The sequence below is a fragment of the Perna viridis genome, chromosome 9 (assembly GCF_037379345.1).
Source record: "Perna viridis isolate PV_CMFRI_1.1 ecotype Kerala chromosome 9, ASM3737934v1, whole genome shotgun sequence".
In the NCBI taxonomy this organism is placed as follows: domain Eukaryota; kingdom Metazoa; phylum Mollusca; class Bivalvia; order Mytilida; family Mytilidae; genus Perna; species Perna viridis.
In genome coordinates this window covers 32,980,690-32,994,778 of record NC_142453.1, presented here as the reverse complement: position 1 = coordinate 32,994,778, position 14,089 = coordinate 32,980,690, and the positions used below count along the sequence as shown (strand labels likewise).

At 35.0% G+C, this 14,089-nt stretch overlaps 1 protein-coding gene across 2 annotated transcripts in view; it reads left to right on the top strand.

Annotated features, from left to right (window-relative positions):
* The first annotated feature begins 304 nt into the window (after nt 1–304).
* Nucleotides 305–14,089, top strand: part of LOC148607885 (von Willebrand factor D and EGF domain-containing protein-like) — a 42,858-nt gene continuing 29,073 nt past the window's right edge. Inside the window, exons 1-3 of one of the 2 annotated variants that reach the window (XM_088546557.1) lie at nt 305–447; nt 8,613–8,750; nt 11,646–11,852. In XM_088546557.1, the coding sequence (XP_088402683.1) occupies nt 8,699–8,750; nt 11,646–11,852 (259 nt within the window). In that variant the 5' untranslated portion in view covers nt 305–447; nt 8,613–8,698. Of the gene's footprint in view, nt 448–8,612; nt 8,751–11,645; nt 11,853–14,089 lie in introns of those variants that run through there. The other variant, XM_088546556.1, reaches the window with a different exon arrangement.

Genomic DNA, 14,089 nt, shown 5'->3' with positions numbered 1-14,089 from the left:
ATGCAGACTTTAAGACCCTGTAATAATGTATGATATGAATTATGATTCTTGGTCTTGATAACTTCCGAGACATTTTTTGACAACGGAACTCTGTATAGGTGAATTTTCAGAACCTTTTCAAATCTTTTCTTTCTTTTTTAAGGGAATGTGAACAGAGATTCGCTGGGCCAAAGATACTTTGAAAGTACTGGGCTTGTTTCATCGTGCAAAATTTCAGTTCTTATTTTATCAATACTCTCATAAGAGGAAATACCAATTTCCTGATTATTAACAGTGAGGGGATTAAACCTACCCGGATTAGTAACGAAAGGACCTAGTTGTTGCTGAGGCGGCTGTTTAGGCTGTTGCACCACGGGTGCTGACGCTGCATTATTTCCATCAAATTGGGGTGACACCAGTTAGTCTCTGAAACTGCAGTCCTTACCTGGAACGGGTGCTTAGGTTGAGGTACGTGGAGTTCTCTCATTTACTATCTGTTGATCAGCAGTGCTTGGTAGTTAGGAATTGACCCGTTTGTAGGACAGTCAATAAGCATGCGTGGATCATGCTCAGTATATACTTTCTTAAGGAAGATTCTCTGATATATCCAAGCCCTAGATCGCGGAAGTGTATATTGTGCATCCTCATTTACGTACCAGAAATCTCCAGCCCGAAATGGTCTATTGATTCAGCACGGTGTGTCTGTGATTTACCTTTAATGTCTTTTCCAGATTTCCATGTATTTTCCATGCAAAAACACTCTTTGAACACGCCTTTCTCTTTCTGCTTGGTGGCTTCATAATGTTTGTTTTACAATATGATAGCTGATGGTGTTGATTTACAAAGATAAATATTTAAGTTGTTTTTGTTAAAAGGGGGAATGACTCTAACGAAAACGTAAGGGGCTAAACATAATTCTGACACGAACAATATTGCCAAATTATCGACTTCCATTAAACATGAGTTATCTGAAAACGGTAATCTTTCTTAATGTTAGATATACTGTTTATTTTATTGAAAGCTACTAAATGTTCCTCAGAGATGCGTTCAAACGTAACCGACCGTACATGGTACACCTTGAACGCTCTGTGTATTTACACTACACAGGTGTAACGTTTGTATTTTCACGAGAATAGACAATTTTTTTAACATATCATAAATTTGAAAGAGTAATAAAGGGAACCAAGATTCCAAGAAATCAAAGGAAGCAATCCAGGGACAAAGACCAGACAGGGAAAACAGACACAAACAACAAAGAACATATTAACATAACCAAAGTAATACGTATAAAGTAACAAAAGTAAATGAGCAACTCGGACTCCACCAAAAACTTGGAGCATTGATCAGATGCATCGGTAGGGTGAGCGTCCTCTGCTTTCCTAGAAATACTCGCCGAGTTGTTCATAAAATAATTCTTGATAATAATGCACAAATGATATCAATAAGTTTATCTTGTGATAGTGCTACCATCGACTGTCACGCTTCATCAAATGGTGCTTGTGATAATTTCGAATGGACCGTATCACACGTCATTGGTCATCCGAAAAAAAAAAATCCACATTTAATTAATACTTTTTCAGGTTATGAACATGGTTGTCTTTCATAAATTTTGAATTACCAGTAGAAATAATACCGGTAAATGGCATTTTGTTTTAGAAAGCGGGCTCGCCTGATATGAACCATGAAAAAAGTGTTTATCAAACACAAAAGAATATATTCCTATTTTATTACCTCTGCTTTTATTTTGACATGTACATTGTAAAATAAAGTAGATAAAAATAGGGGGATAAATCTTAACATTGTCAAATACGGTGATTTCCGCATTGCTGATTAGAGTGAGGATGACATAAGATGACTTACTAAATTTGGAACATGACAAGTATAACTACTTACCAGAAAGTTGATCCACTAAAGTGGTCTTGTGATTTTTTCATAGGACACACTCAAAGTTAATCGTGTCATTAAAATACTTCTTAAAATTCATTAATCGTAAGTTAGAACTAGCTCGACAACCAAAAAAGTGAACTCTTGTAAATTGTGTAGGCGTTTTCAAATTAGGTACTTTTTTTTCAAAACGGTGATCAAGGAAGCTCGGCAGCATGAATAATGTTTGATGCAATTTCTGTTTTTTTGTTTGTTTGTTATTTTTTGGTTTGTTTGTTTTTGTTTGTTCTTTTTTTATTCATTCAAACTTTTAAATCGACAGTTGTATAAAAAATCAAGATTTATATCTAAAAGTTGTGATCAATATTCAAACGGAAGTTTAATATATTTATACGAGCTACGTTCCTACAGTGAAAACAAGACTGATGGTCCTTACTTCAAGAAATTAACTACAAATGGCGATAGTAATAGGTTTTGTTTAAGGTCATCCCTTTCTTGCAAATGATTTTTGACCCTGGGCAAAATGCATATTGGTATCAAAAGTAAAATCACAAATGAACATATTTTCCCCTGAAATTGTCTAATGCGAAAAACTATAGAAAACAAGATTGAAATAAACATTCATAAGACAAACACGCACAGTTTTATACGGTATATCATTGAATATTTCACGGAACTTGGAACTAAAAAAAAATTATTGATTGATTGAGGTTGGGGTTTAACGCCCGAGCAGCAATATTTCAGCTATATTCAGGCGATGCACATGAAATGGATGATAAAATGAACATGAAATGATGATGATGAAATGAAAAAAGGGATGGGACACAAGGATAATAAGGTTGACAAATTTTGATTGCCACAAGAAAAAGGGAAGGATGGGTAGGGTCGGGCAATTTAGTCTCCTCTGGCGGAACGCAAAGTTTCCTACTCCTATCGAATACCACAGCAGGATTCTTTAACGTGTGAGGAATGGCATCTTTCCCAACACGATGCACCACTATGGTTTGCGGTCAGGTTTTCCGTATTATAGCCTGACAACCTCAGCATGTAACACGCAAGGGGTACCCCATTCCACCACCTGGGGCACACATCCCAGTTGTTCTGTGGACAAAGTGCCTAGCCCCCGGTTAGGTTTCTGAGAACTATTTCGTCGCCTTTTACGACAAGCTTAGCGCTGCTGCAGGCCTATTCTTTTGACACCCGGACCTGCACGGGGCTTCTTTAAAAAGAAACAACTTTAAAACCATGCAGAAGCTTATAACGGTGATTCATGCATTTCTTAATACCAAATACATTTTATTGCAAATCCTTCTGTAGATCCCTAGAAATTGTATTAGGAAATATAAGCGCCAAGAAAAGTATTTCACTGGAGATATTGAAACTTTGGTTAAGTTCTACTACAGAAAAAGTACGGAAAAATTTCCAGCCAGAATTTTAACACAATAACCAGTCAGTAAATGTTTCGAGATACATAAGAAAACCCAAATATATTTTGATTGGAAGTCCTTTAGCAGACCTCATAGAAACTGTATTCAAAGATTAAAGTGCAAATGAAAGTTGCCCACTGGAGATATCATCACTTAAGTTTTGGTTTTTGATTTTTACACTATAACCAGTCAAAATATTTCAAGATAAGTAGCTGATGAACATGAACATAGGAGGAGTTGTTTTTAGGTCCTAACAAATGTATTTAATACACAGTTTAATTGATTATCTGAAGATATGATGAATCATTACCTGCCTGGTTTTTAGGTAGAACCATACTTAAGAACTGTTTTTTTTCTGACTACAAGTCATGTAACAAAAATTGTTGCTTTAATTTGTTGATTTATACTTAAAACATTTTTTTTATTAATCAAATGTTACGTCTTTATTACCTAGAAAAGTGGAAAATTGTGTATTTCAAATTTCAAAGTTTTTTTTACATTTTTTTTTCCATATATTTGCAACTGGTATCAGGTTTCATTAAATATATGATTTCAGTTTTCCAGAAACCTTGTGCCTAAGTTATATCAAGTCTTCTGTCTTCTCATATTTAACCTGAACATGAAAAAAAACTGAATAAGCTACTTTCATATTTATTAAGGTTTCCACATGATTGAATTGGTTAATCGAGTGCAATTGAAAATGAAGTTTCTTCAATGCATACATGCTCAGAACTGCAGAAAATATTCGGTATGGAATAAAAATATTCGAAATGGCCATAAAATAATAATCAAAAAATTAACTTGCAGAATATGTGCTTAAGTCTACTTCATAATTGTTTTGGTGATTAAAAGCTAAGTCTGAGACATTCCGAGGAGAAGATCGGCGTTAGATATAAATATATTTTTGTAGGTCTTTAAACAAACAGGATAAGAACCATTGTAGGAGTTATATCGTTCATGTTTTTCTATGTCAGTCTTACAGACAATAGCAGACGGTTTTTGATGTAACATAAAACATTGTTATCCATTAAATGCTAGCAGACCCATATATGATTTTTATCTACATTCAGTATAGAACGATATTTGAAATGGTCGAAAAAAGTGAAAACTCGGAAAACAATTTAAAACAACATACCGTTGTGGTACATGGCCAAACCTTTAAATCATGAACTCGTGGATTGTTATGGTGTATCCATCTGCACCATGAAAACTGATTTATTCAACGTGTCATAGTTTTCCTTTCCTCGTTTGTCTACCCAGGACTTGACTTTTTATGAACAACTCGGCGGGTGTTTCTAGAAAAGCAGAGGACGCTTACCCTACCGGTGCACCTGGTGAATGCTCCCAGTTTTAAGTGGAGTCCGAGTTGCTCATTTGCTTTTGTTACTTTGTATGTATGATTTTAGTTACTTCTTTGTTGTGTATGTCTGTTTTCCATGTCTGGTCTTTGTCCCTGGATTACATTCTTTTGATTACCGCTATGACCTTGGTTCCCTTGATTACTCATTGATTACCGCTATAACCTTGGTTCCCTTGATTACTCTTTTGATTACCGCTATAACCTTGGTTCCCTTGATTACTCTTTTGATTACTGCTATAACATTGGTTCCCTTGATTACTCATTGATTACCGCTATAACCTTGGTTCCCTTGATTACTCTTTGATTACTGCTATAACTTTGGTTCCCTTGATTACTCTTTGATTACCGCTATAACCTTGGTTCCCTTGATTACTCATTGATTACCGGTATTACCTTGGTTCCCTTGGTTACTCATTGATTACCGGTATTACCTTGGTTCCCTTGGTTACTCGTTAACACATTAAACATACATGATCAATATACACAATGTAGCGAACGGAATAAAATAGATTACACAGAAAAACTGGAGGTAAAAAAAAACAAAACGTCACACAAAAAAAATCTTAAGCACAAGCAATGTAAACTCCCACGATAAAATGAAGTGACGTCACGTCCTCTGGAAGGGTCTCCTGCTCAACCGGCGGCACCCGTCATATTGAGAATGAGTATAATCTTGTAATACACTGAAATTTAGCTACAATAACAATGTCTTCGGTGGTGTAATATCAATTTTGCCAGATTTAATTTGGACTTTGACTTGATTATGGATCGGTTTAGTGTTCGGTAATTTTGTTGTTACCCTTATTTTCATGTTTTGATATCGTGAAATATGTGAGAGTTATATAGTTCGCAAATACTTTAATCGTAGAGTCTTTTATACAACTTTCTTGCTATAACTGCATTTCCTACAGTTCAAAATATCATCAATTACTTTAAATTGTCTAATTCTATTAGAATTTGCTAATTTTATGAATTCTAATGACAGGAAGTTTTTTTTGTTTACCGTAAATATTTAAACATTGTGTTTATACTTAACAACTTTCCCAACACATAGTTCATATAGGTGGTTATGCTTTTTGTTTAATATATTTTTATTTCAGATATAGTTTAGTTTCATATAAAATAAAAATATCCACCATGCTCCGTGCTATTTTCAGATCAAAACTAAACTACCTGTCAAAATTACAATACCAAGATTAAAGCCCTTGACCTTAATGATTAATGATATATTTATACTTTGTAAAAATTGACGTTTGACAAACTTCTAAATATCGGCAAAAATAATACAGAAGTATCAGCAGTGGGATTATTCAAATACGTCACAATCCCAAAACATGGCCTCATACATCTACATTCACTATGTAGCGAACCGAATCAGAAATGTTATACATAAAAACTGAAGGTTAGGGAAAATGACGTTATATAATAAAAGTTAAGTACAAGTAATATGAACTCCTACAAAAAAACCGGAAGTGATATCGGGTGCGCCGGAAGGCTTAGCATGGTCTGCTCCGTCAGAAGCACCCGTCATATAAGTATAATCTGGTCATAATCTGTCAATAACAATGCAGTTCCGCGACACATGTCAAACACTATTGTCATTTGGGCGAAACCATTCATTTTTAAATAAGTATAATGTTGAAAACGTAATAGATAACTTTTAATTAGTGAACAAATATTCGAATTCGGCAAAATTATATTAAGGTAACGAAAAATCACAGTCAAACTTACGCCATTATCAATTATTTTTTAATCCGGATTTTTTTCTTGAATTTGATATCACAAAGCAATAAATCATGCTATGAAAATTAACATAGGACCAATAATTACTTTACCTTCAAAAGAAATAAAATGAACATATTTATAAACGCACTTACACGATAGCACGACGTTTCCAAAGAAAAAAAAAGGAATTTAACCGGACCGGCGTATGGATATTCGTGTACTTATTCGTGAACTTGTCGAACATAGGACATTTTTAAGAACATTTTATTTAATTATGTGTAGGCTCGAACTCAAATTAAAAAGCGTTTTGAACATGAAAAGACATGGCATTGATACAATAAACAGTCATAATCCTTATATTGAAGTGTACTATAATTAGAAACAAATCAATATCAGACACATCTACTTTGGGAAAAGGTTAAAATAATTCTCATCTATCCAGACATGGCCAAGGAAACTTTGATAACGCACGCGGCGTGATTTGTAACTGTAATTATACAGAACCGTTATGACTCATATGACCTAGCCACTTTGACTTGTGTCGAATGAGCTACGTTACTGCGACCAGAAGATGTCACGTTCGGTGGTTAGTTAATTCTGTAAGATTTCGAATATAATTGAAGATATCTGTCTCATCTGGGAGATGGAAACTTCTTATGGGTCGAACGTATTGTGAACTTTATTTGACAATATCCGCCCTCTACAGAGAAAGTCTGTGTACAAATGAAAGACTCGACATTTATTGGATTAACTGTAAAATGTGTACTCCATAGGCTGGAGATGTTGGTGTATTGTCACTTAGAATGATGAAGTTTACTATTAGGAAGGCGAAATCATCACGTTTATCAAAATGTTTCAATTTCAAACGTCCTGTGTTATCTATGTGCAAATTAAGGTTTAGGTATGAGGCAGACGAAAGTGTATCATTTGGGTAGATTTGATGTAAGTAATCCTTAAAACCAGGATTATTCAGAGATAAAACATAATCTATATAACGGAAACTGAAATTAAATGAAAAGGCTACTCGTTTGAGTGGCTCACAAGGTATTCTGATGGTCTGCTGGAATACATGTACCTCAAGTTCGACAAAATGTTGCCGACCAGAAATTCTAACAGTTAACATCAGACTCGGAGTATTTTTGGTTAAAATCAGTGTGTTTCTTAACAAAAAATAAGCCTTTTCTCAACCTAGTACTGCATAAGAATATCTTTTAGTTCCCTGATTTGTATAAAACATTTGTGAATAAGATCACGAAGAATTGACTTTAGCTTGTCATGTAGCGGTGTAGTGTACAAGATAGAAAAATCAAAAGTTTCTATACTGCTACAACAAGTAAGGCTGATGGAAGAAAGGCCCTCTTGTAGATCCTCTGAATTCTTGAGAATCCAAATTCTATTCACGTCACTCGTAAAGTAGGCTTTATCATAATTACTCTTAAATCCATCTTTGACTGCAGTGAGAAAAGTAGTAATGAGTTTTGATAGGGGTTAAGCCGTACACTTAGCAGACTTAGCAATATACTAGACAATGTGAGTAGACATTTGTCTTTAAGGAGGTAGACTTATGGTAAGGGAAATGACTCTTGAAATTTGTGATATGTTTGTATCATATGTAATTTAATTAATAACAGAATGAAATCAACCCAAGTTACTTTGATGCTTACATGAGATTGATGGATACTGAATACAAACGTTTAAATGATTTGTAATAGTTGTATCACTTACCTTAGGGCTACCTCCTTAAGTTTAAAAACAAAGTCCGACAAGTTCTACAGTTTGAAAGAGTAATCAAGGGAACCAAGGTTATACCGGTAATCAGAAGAATGTAATCCAGGGACAAAGACCAGATATGGAAAACAGACATACACAACAAAGAACATAAAGTAACTAAAATCATACATACAAAGTAAAAAAAGTAAATGAGCAACTCGAACTCCACTAAAAACTGGGAGCACGGACCAGGTGCACCGGTAGGGTAAGCGTAAAAATAGAAAAATAAATTAACCATCACCCTTATATTATCCATTGATTAGGTAACAGGCAAGAAACACCACTTGCGAATGACCGAACGGAAATTTAACAATACAAAAACTAAAAAAACAAATTAACAATTTAACATGTCCAAAATGAATGCATAAAAAGAAAGATCAGTCATCCACTAACCAATATTTTGGCCAATTGAAATGAAACCGATTACATGAAATTTGCATGTAATAATCCTTGTACTTTAATTTTAGGGAAGTATGCAAAACCACTTTAATATTGAATCATCCAGGTTAACTGCGCATTATTAATCTGTAATCTCGACACATCAAATGTTGGCATGTTCTCCGTATTTACCATTAGTTTTGTCTGTTGGACTTTTTTCCAGAAAGGTAAGTTTTTATACCACACCACTTTAAAATGTGTTCATTTATATTTGTAAAAGTCATTTAATTTTAACCAATGACAATAAAACTAGAATAATATAAACATGCAATTGAATAAAATATATCAGAAGTCGGACAAGTTAATGTATAAGCTCTTTACTTACTAACGAGGATGTATCACCCTGTTCATAAAAGCCATAACTTTGTTGTGTTGTTAAGAGCGTTGGACATACTACAGGCGGTGTTGTCATACATGTCAGAACAGAAAAATCGTTCGTAGGAGCGACCACGTGTAGTTTGGATGAAATTTTTGCAATATTTTTGTTTATTCATTCTTGCATCAGTATTTAATGTTTATCCTATCCGTACATGCTATATCTCTATATAACGATGTACTGCAGTAAGATGGTAATTTCCCACATCTTAGTAGACATCTTATTATCTTATAATATATTACATAACAATACATGTAATTATTGGCTAATAATTAAAAAAAAGAATCATGGAGCATTGGATTTGTAAGAATGTCTCGTTCCGCAAGTGGCACCAGCCATATTGAAAGTGTGTAAAACATCATAAGCACCAAGTTCGTTGGGTTATTACATTATAATCCGATAATATGTAAAATTTTACTAAGACATATTTTCTCATTTGTGAGATGGAGACTTAAAATGGGTCAATATAATTGTGATGATGACCATTAAATTTTTGCAGTGATGACAGTAACATTTGTTATTCTATGAATATCCGTGGCCAAATCGCAAATGCGACGGTAAAAGATCAACTTGAAACGTTTACTCCATAGACTGGATATTTCGTTACATTTACTATGAAAACGAAAAAAATGAATCTAATCATTTCTTGGACTTTCAAATTGCAACTTGCCATCCATCTACACAATCTCTCCAAATAGATGTTGACAATCAACACATCTTTTTCATTAAAAAAAAAATATATACTTTATTGCTTTTAATTGTTAGATTTATACCGTCCTTGTAAAAAAAGAATTAATGACAAATGAAGTGCTATCCTAAGTTTTCTATAGTAATGCTGACACCTGGTCAAAATGTAGATCCTAAATAGTTAATTGTTAAATAATCTTTACTTAATTTTCATTTTGTATCTGCCTAAGTACGTTGACTCTTTGTTTTTCATTCAAATATGATTCAAACGGAGAGACTCGAAAGATACAAAGCTTAAATTGTATTTAACAATTTGGCATTCTATTGGCACTAACTGTGCTCTTCTCCTAGCCGATTTGTTTTTATATTCATTCGAGACTGAATTTCTTCAGAATCTCGTACAGATTAAAAATATAAAAGATGCTATATTGTTAAACTTTACATACAGAAAAATTGATGATGTATTGTCCATCATCAAGCCTTCTATGGTAAATGGTTACCTTCAACATATATACCAGATAAATGACACTAAGTAAACAGCTTGTTCTTTATCGTGTGTGGACCTTGATCTCAAATTTGACAGTAGTGATCTCAGCGTTAAGATTTATGATAAAAAAGACGAAATAATTTTAATATCATTAATTTTTCTTACCTGCGCAGCAATATACCTTCATCTCCTGCATATGGCGTTTATGTACCAATTGATTCACTACACTAGAGCAAGTACTACCAACTCTGATTTTCTTGAACGCCATAAATATCTGCGTGACAGCCTCCTGAATCAGGGGTATGAGGGAATGCGTCTCAAAAAGTCTCTTTCCAAATTCTTTTTTCGATATCCGTCCATGACTGAAAAATACTCAGTTTTTTCTAAAATGATAAGTACTAATTGTTTTTGTAAATTGATCTTTGGGCTTATGTGACCGCTTATTTAACGATAATGACTCAAAAGCATACAGATGGTATTTAATCACCAACGATATATTCACGCCGCTGTAAAACCTAGATTTAACCCACCGTTTCGTTTGAAATGGCTGTACCAAATCAGGACCATTGTGGTACCAGGTGCTCCGGTGGAGTTATACCTATTTTGCCAGATTTATTTTGGACTTAACTTGATTATGGATCGGATTAGTGTTCCGCAATTTTATTGTAACCCTTATTCAAAATGTAAATATTTATTTTAATATTTATTTCTTGAAACCTAATAAACAGTCCTCTGTTTTTTAAACGCTGATGAATTGATTGCGTCACATTTCACCATAAAGTAAAAAGAAACCTTCGTCCGTTAAAAAACATAATCTTCCTGGCGGAGATGAACCTCTCCGTATTGGCCTACTTTAGTACAGATATCAAATTTGTTTGAAACGATGACTTTTATATCGATTTATCATATTCCAGCAGTAAAATCTTATCTGCAAGAAGTATAAACAGTTCATTATACCATTGTCCTCGAACACACTATTCAAACTTCATTCATATCACACAATCTATAGAAAATTTAGAAAAAAGGTATCAAATTGAAGATCCGTCCTTAAATCGACTTTTTTTTTTATTTACAAATGAAATTATCTTAAAAAAAGAGTTTTGTCATTTATTTTTGGGTAGGAATGAATAGTATGTGTACGGATAATTTTCACATCTTGTAGCGGGTGTTTTACGTCGTAGTTTCTTTTATGGATTATTCCATAGAAGTGATTTTCTTATGTTTACCTGTCATTTTAGTTTAAAATAGTGACCGCGGATTACTATTACTCTCACAATCAAAGAAAGATAAAGAGTATGATTAAGTGTCTGTACAGTCCATTTAATGTAAAACATAGCTTCTGAGCTGTGCAGTGACGTAACTGTTCCAGAAATTAACTTAGTTCATACGGGCATCATATCAAAACGAAAGTAGGAAGTAGCATTTTATAGTCATTTGCTGAGGCAAAATGAAACTGAATACACGCAATACATGCAAGGTCGATTTTACATGCTTTCTGTTAACCCTTTTCAGGAATAACAGGACAGGATCCATGTAGGACTATCAGAATCTTGGGAAACCCTACTAGATCAATACTGTACACACTTGGTTCTAAGGAACCAGATAAATGTGACCGTTTAATTCCAGAAGGCTGGTACAAAGTAGCTGAAAATGGAACAATTCCCCTGAGATGCCCGGAGATTCTTCATTGTGGATCACTTGCTCCTATATGGTTAAACGGTAAACATATACATGTAGTCCATACCGAAATTTTTGTAGCATAGTTCGGATCATGGGGTATTTTTCTATATAAATAACCTTAAAGAGAAAATATTGTCAAGATAAGCTTAAGCATTCTTTTCGGGCTCATCTTAATTTGTGTAAAGGATACTTAGTCAATTTGCTTACTCGGATTTTAAGTGTAAGTTTTTTTTTCTAAGAATCGGGCAAAATGGGAAAAATCAGAAACATGCATGTCAAAAAACCCACCGATCTGACAAAATTATTTCACTCAAGGATGCTTTCTCTATTTGAAATTACCATCACTTGATTTGCTGCTCAGAGAGGTTTTAATAAAATGTTAGAAAAATGAGGTTTTTGGCAGAGTTGGCATGTTCAGTGCATTTCATTTCAATTATAAATCAATTTACAAAAGTGATATGGAAAACCTCGCATTGTTTTCCTCCGATGATGGTGCAAATATTCAAATAAAACTTCCAATGGTCGCGGAAGGTTGTCAAAACGAACGGGTGTGGTCGGGAATGGGCTCTCAACATCATGTTAAATGCCCCTTTTGGCGTGCGTCTCAGACAGCCTCTGACAACTTAAGTCCAAATTTCAACTGGTGGACCTAGTCCGGCCGTTTCGATTGACTGGAGAAAGGGCGAAGGCGAAGAAGACAACCTCGAGGAAAGTCTAGAACTAGGAATCTGTAACTTTCTTCCTGTACTTCCAGGATCAGAAGCTAAGGGTGAGGTAACCCGGACAGAAAACCTAGAGTGCTGAAGACGGAGGTGTTGGGCGATATAGCGCACTCGAACAGACCATAACACCATGCACAAACAGCCAAAATGACACTTGAAACCATGAACAAACGATTTGGTGCTCGCCCTGTGAGGTGCCACCAGGTAGGTGCAGTGTAGGGCTCTCTGTCTCGAAGGAGCCCAACCAATGCTACTGGAGGTACCTTAGTTTCGTCTTGTGGAGTCAGAGGACAAACAAGGAGAGCTACTGACCATAGAAAGATCAAATTGAATAGAAAAGAGCAACCATGTTGACATCGTGCAGTGGAATGCAGAAGGGGTATCAAACAAGAGAGAAGAATTTCAACACTTTCTACATGAAAACAATGTGAACATCTGCTGTTTTGAAGAAACACATCTGCAAGAGGACAAGCCTTTTACGATCAGAGGATACCAAGTCTTCAGGAGTGATAGAAAGGAAACAAAGAAAGGTGGTGTAATAACTCTTGTAAGAAACAACATTAATGCCTTAGAGACAAAAAAGTTTATGAAGGAAGCACAATACATGGAAATCAAAGCAACTATTGGGAAAGCCTCGTATAACATCGTTAACTTCTACTGTCCCAATGATAAGAAACTGTCACTAGACACCATACAAATACCAGACAGTTCATTCCTCATAATAGGTGATTTCAACAGCCAATCACAAAGTTGGGGATGTAATAACATGGACAAAAGAGGGGAGACCATAGAAGACTGGCAGGATGAAAACCACCTTATCCTTGTCAACGACGCCACTGACGCGCCTACTTTTTATTCTCGGCGATGGCATACAACCACCACACCAGATCTAGCTTTCTGCACTGATGATATACACCAAAACAATCAGTAGAAACCTATGTTACCAGCTAGGAGGCAGCGATCATCGATCTGTCATGATATCTAATGCAGAAACAACAACATCTGAGTATGCTCAGCTACCAAGATGGAATTACAAGAAGGCAAATTGGAGTATGTTTCAAGCTAGAACAGATGAACTTACAAGGGACATAGAAATAGAGGGAAAGAATATTAAAAATGTGGTGAAAGCACTTAACACTGTTGTATTAAAGGCAGCAAAGGAAAGTATACCAAGAGGTGTAAGAAAGGACTACAAGCCATACTGGTCCAGTGAGATACAGGCAACACACGAGGCACTCACAAGGGCAAGGTATGATGCAGAGCTAAATCCCAGTCAGGACAATAACATCAATCTCCACAAGTGCAAGTCCAAACATCGAAGAACAAAGATTGAAGGCCAAAAGAAAGGGTGGAGAGAGAAAACATCATCTAAGGATATGGAAAAAGGTACAAAAAAGCTTTGCAACTTGAAAAAAAAAGCACTGAATGATGAGGGAAGCAAAGGTGAAAAGATCACGTTAGAAGTTGAAGGAGAAACAACCATAGGGAAAGCGGCAGCAAATGAATTTGCTAAAGGCTATGAGAAAGAAAGCAACACTGATATACCACCATCAC